The 3,015-nt window shown below is 57.7% G+C and overlaps 1 protein-coding gene across 1 annotated transcript in view; it reads right to left on the minus strand.

Moving 5' to 3' along the window:
- Nucleotides 1-721, minus strand: part of TYK2 (tyrosine kinase 2) — a gene marked incomplete at its 3' end in the record, with an annotated part of 15,544 nt that extends 14,823 nt beyond the window's left edge. Inside the window, exon 1 of the mRNA XM_009883143.1 lies at nucleotides 535-721. Within this exon, the coding sequence (XP_009881445.1) occupies nucleotides 535-721 (187 nt within the window). The remainder of the gene's footprint in view (nucleotides 1-534) is intronic.
- Between the last annotated feature and the right edge of the window lie 2,294 nt (nucleotides 722-3,015).

Raw genomic sequence — 3,015 nt, forward strand, 5'->3', positions numbered from 1 at the left:
CCATTAAAAAAAAAAAAAAAAAAAAAAAAAGCCCTTCGTTTAAGGGTTAAACGAGAAAACCAAACACCTTTATTCAAACCAACACGGCCACAAAACGGCCCCCCAGAGCGGGGAGAGCCCAGGAGCCGGCGGCCGGTGGGATTTTTGCAGGAGAAATGGGGTTTTGAGGGAGAAAATCCCCGAAGAAGGGAGGCAGAGGGGTCACGAAACGGCGACGCCGATGAGTCAGAGAGGAAGTTATGGCTATTTCGGCTCCTCACGCCCGACTCCTCACGCTCCAATAACCCCCCGACCGGTCGACCCGAGCCTCGGGGGTAGAGCCATCCCATCCCGCTTCTCGGGAACTCCGCAGCAGGAGGGAACCACCCCAATTCCGATGGGAGAATTTGCTAACGGCCGCTTACGGAGAAGCCGCTTCTTCCAAACACCGCCAGAGCTCCGATTTAGGGGACAGATCAGCGCAAACAGTCCCCGAGATTGGGAAAAGGCGGATTTTCTCAGCCTGGGGATGGGCGGAGGTTCTCCGGCGCTCACCGATCCTGCGGGCCAGGTCGATGCAGATCTCCTCGGCGCTGAGGGTGCCCTGAGCGTAGGTCCGGCACCGCTCTCGTTCCTCCTCCCCGCTCCAGTGCAGGCAAACCTTCACGCCGCCGCCGGCCGAGAAGCAGCAACCATCGGCGTCCGACTCGCTGTGCTTCACCGCGCACTGGCACAGAGACATGGCGACGGCGGCTCCCCAAGACGCCCCAGCTGGGAGAAAAAAAAAAACAAAAACAAAACCAAAAAACACCACCAAAAAACCTCAGAGAAATACATCAAAACCAGCACGGAGCGGCCCAGCACCAGTCTCTCCCAGTTGGGTAACTGGGCGCCTTCCATCCCCCCATTATACGCACCTCGCCGTCAGATGAAGCATAACGCGGTGCCGAGCTCGGAAATGCCCGTTGGCGTCTGAGGTGGGGTGAGAAGGGGGGAAAAAAAAACCAAAACAGAGGCAATGGTGAGACCGGCAACGCCGGATCCCCCCCCGTGGCTTCCCCACCCCCGGCGAAATTCGGCACTTATTTCCCCACGCTCTGGTTTTGGGGTTTGGGTTTTTTTAAGCCGACGACGGCCAAGCGGATCCCAACGCCGCAGGGATTCCCCGCGCTCTCGGCACGGTGAGCTCGCCAGCAGGAGCCTTGCCGAAGCTTTGCCCCCCCACCGACTCCTCGCCCAAAAAAAAACCCCAGCTCCGCCGCGCCGGATCGACGCCGGGAGAAGGACACGGCGCCTTCATCTCCCACCGGCAATACGGCGAAGGAAAGCAAGCTGCGGAGTAAACCCAAATGGGGTTTTTTTTTGGGGGGGTGAAAAGGTTTTTGAGGTCCCCACATCCTCGGCATGGGGTTGGGGGGTGTTTCCTCCGCCCCACAGCCGGGGGAGAGCGGAAACAAGCAGGTCTCGTCCCAAAAAGCCGCGATTTTGGGTGCGGGGCGGTGTTTGACCGGGGTACAAAAAAATGAGGGGTGGCCCAAAAAAATGAGGGGCGGCCCAAAAAACAATGAGGCGTGGCCCAAAAAACAATGAGGGGCGGCCCAAAACATGAGAAGCGGCCCCCAAAAAAAAAACACATATCCTGATCCTCTACACCCCCCAGCCCCACATATCCTGACCCCCACAGGTCCCTATATCCTGACACCTCCAGCCCCATATATCCTGACAACCACAGCCCCACATATCCTGATCCTCTACACCCCCCAGCCCCACATATCCTGACCCCCACAGGTCCCTATATCCTGACACCTCCAGCCCCATATATCCTGACAACCACAGCCCCACATATCCTGATCCTCTACACCCCCCAGCCCCACATATCCTGACCCCCACAGGTCCCTATATCCTGACACCTCCAGCCCCATATATCCTGACAACCACAGCCCCACATATCCTGATCCTCTACACCCCCCAGCCCCACATATCCTGACCCCCACAGGTCCCTATATCCTGACACCTCCAGCCCCATATATCCTGACAACCACAGCCCCACATATCCTGATCCTCTACACCCCCCAGCCCCACATATCCTGACCCCCACAGGTCCCTATATCCTGACACCTCCAGCCCCATATATCCTGACAACCACAGCCCCACATATCCTGATCCTCTACACCCCCCAGCCCCACATATCCTGACCCCCACAGGTCCCTATATCCTGACACCTCCAGCCCCATATATCCTGACAACCACAGCCCCACATATCCTGATCCTCTACACCCCCCAGCCCCACATATCCTGACCCCCACAGGTCCCTATATCCTGACACCTCCAGCCCCATATATCCTGACAACCACAGCCCCACATATCCTGATCCTCTACACCCCCCAGCCCCACATATCCTGACCCCCACAGGTCCCTATATCCTGACACCTCCAGCCCCATATATCCTGACAACCACAGCCCCACATATCCTGATCCTCTACACCCCCCAGCCCCACATATCCTGACCCCCACAGGTCCCTATATCCTGACACCTCCAGCCCCATATATCCTGACAACCACAGCCCCACATATCCTGATCCTCTACACCCCCCAGCCCCACATATCCTGACCCCCACAGGTCCCTATATCCTGACACCTCCAGCCCCATATATCCTGACAACCACAGCCCCACATATCCTGATCCTCTACACCCCCCAGCCCCACATATCCTGACCCCCACAGGTCCCTATATCCTGACACCTCCAGCCCCATATATCCTGACAACCACAGCCCCACATATCCTGATCCTCTACACCCCCCAGCCCCACATATCCTGACCCCCACAGGTCCCTATATCCTGACACCTCCAGCCCCATATATCCTGACAACCACAGCCCCACATATCCTGATCCTCTACACCCCCCAGCCCCACATATCCTGACCCCCACAGGTCCCTATATCCTGACACCTCCAGCCCCATATATCCTGACAACCACAGCCCCACATATCCTGATCCTCTACACCCCCCAGCCCCACATATCCTGACCCCCACAG

The sequence above is a fragment of the Charadrius vociferus genome, unplaced genomic scaffold (genome assembly GCF_000708025.1).
Source record: "Charadrius vociferus isolate BGI_N301 unplaced genomic scaffold, ASM70802v2 scaffold2614, whole genome shotgun sequence".
NCBI classification, from domain to species: Eukaryota; Metazoa; Chordata; class Aves; order Charadriiformes; family Charadriidae; genus Charadrius; species Charadrius vociferus.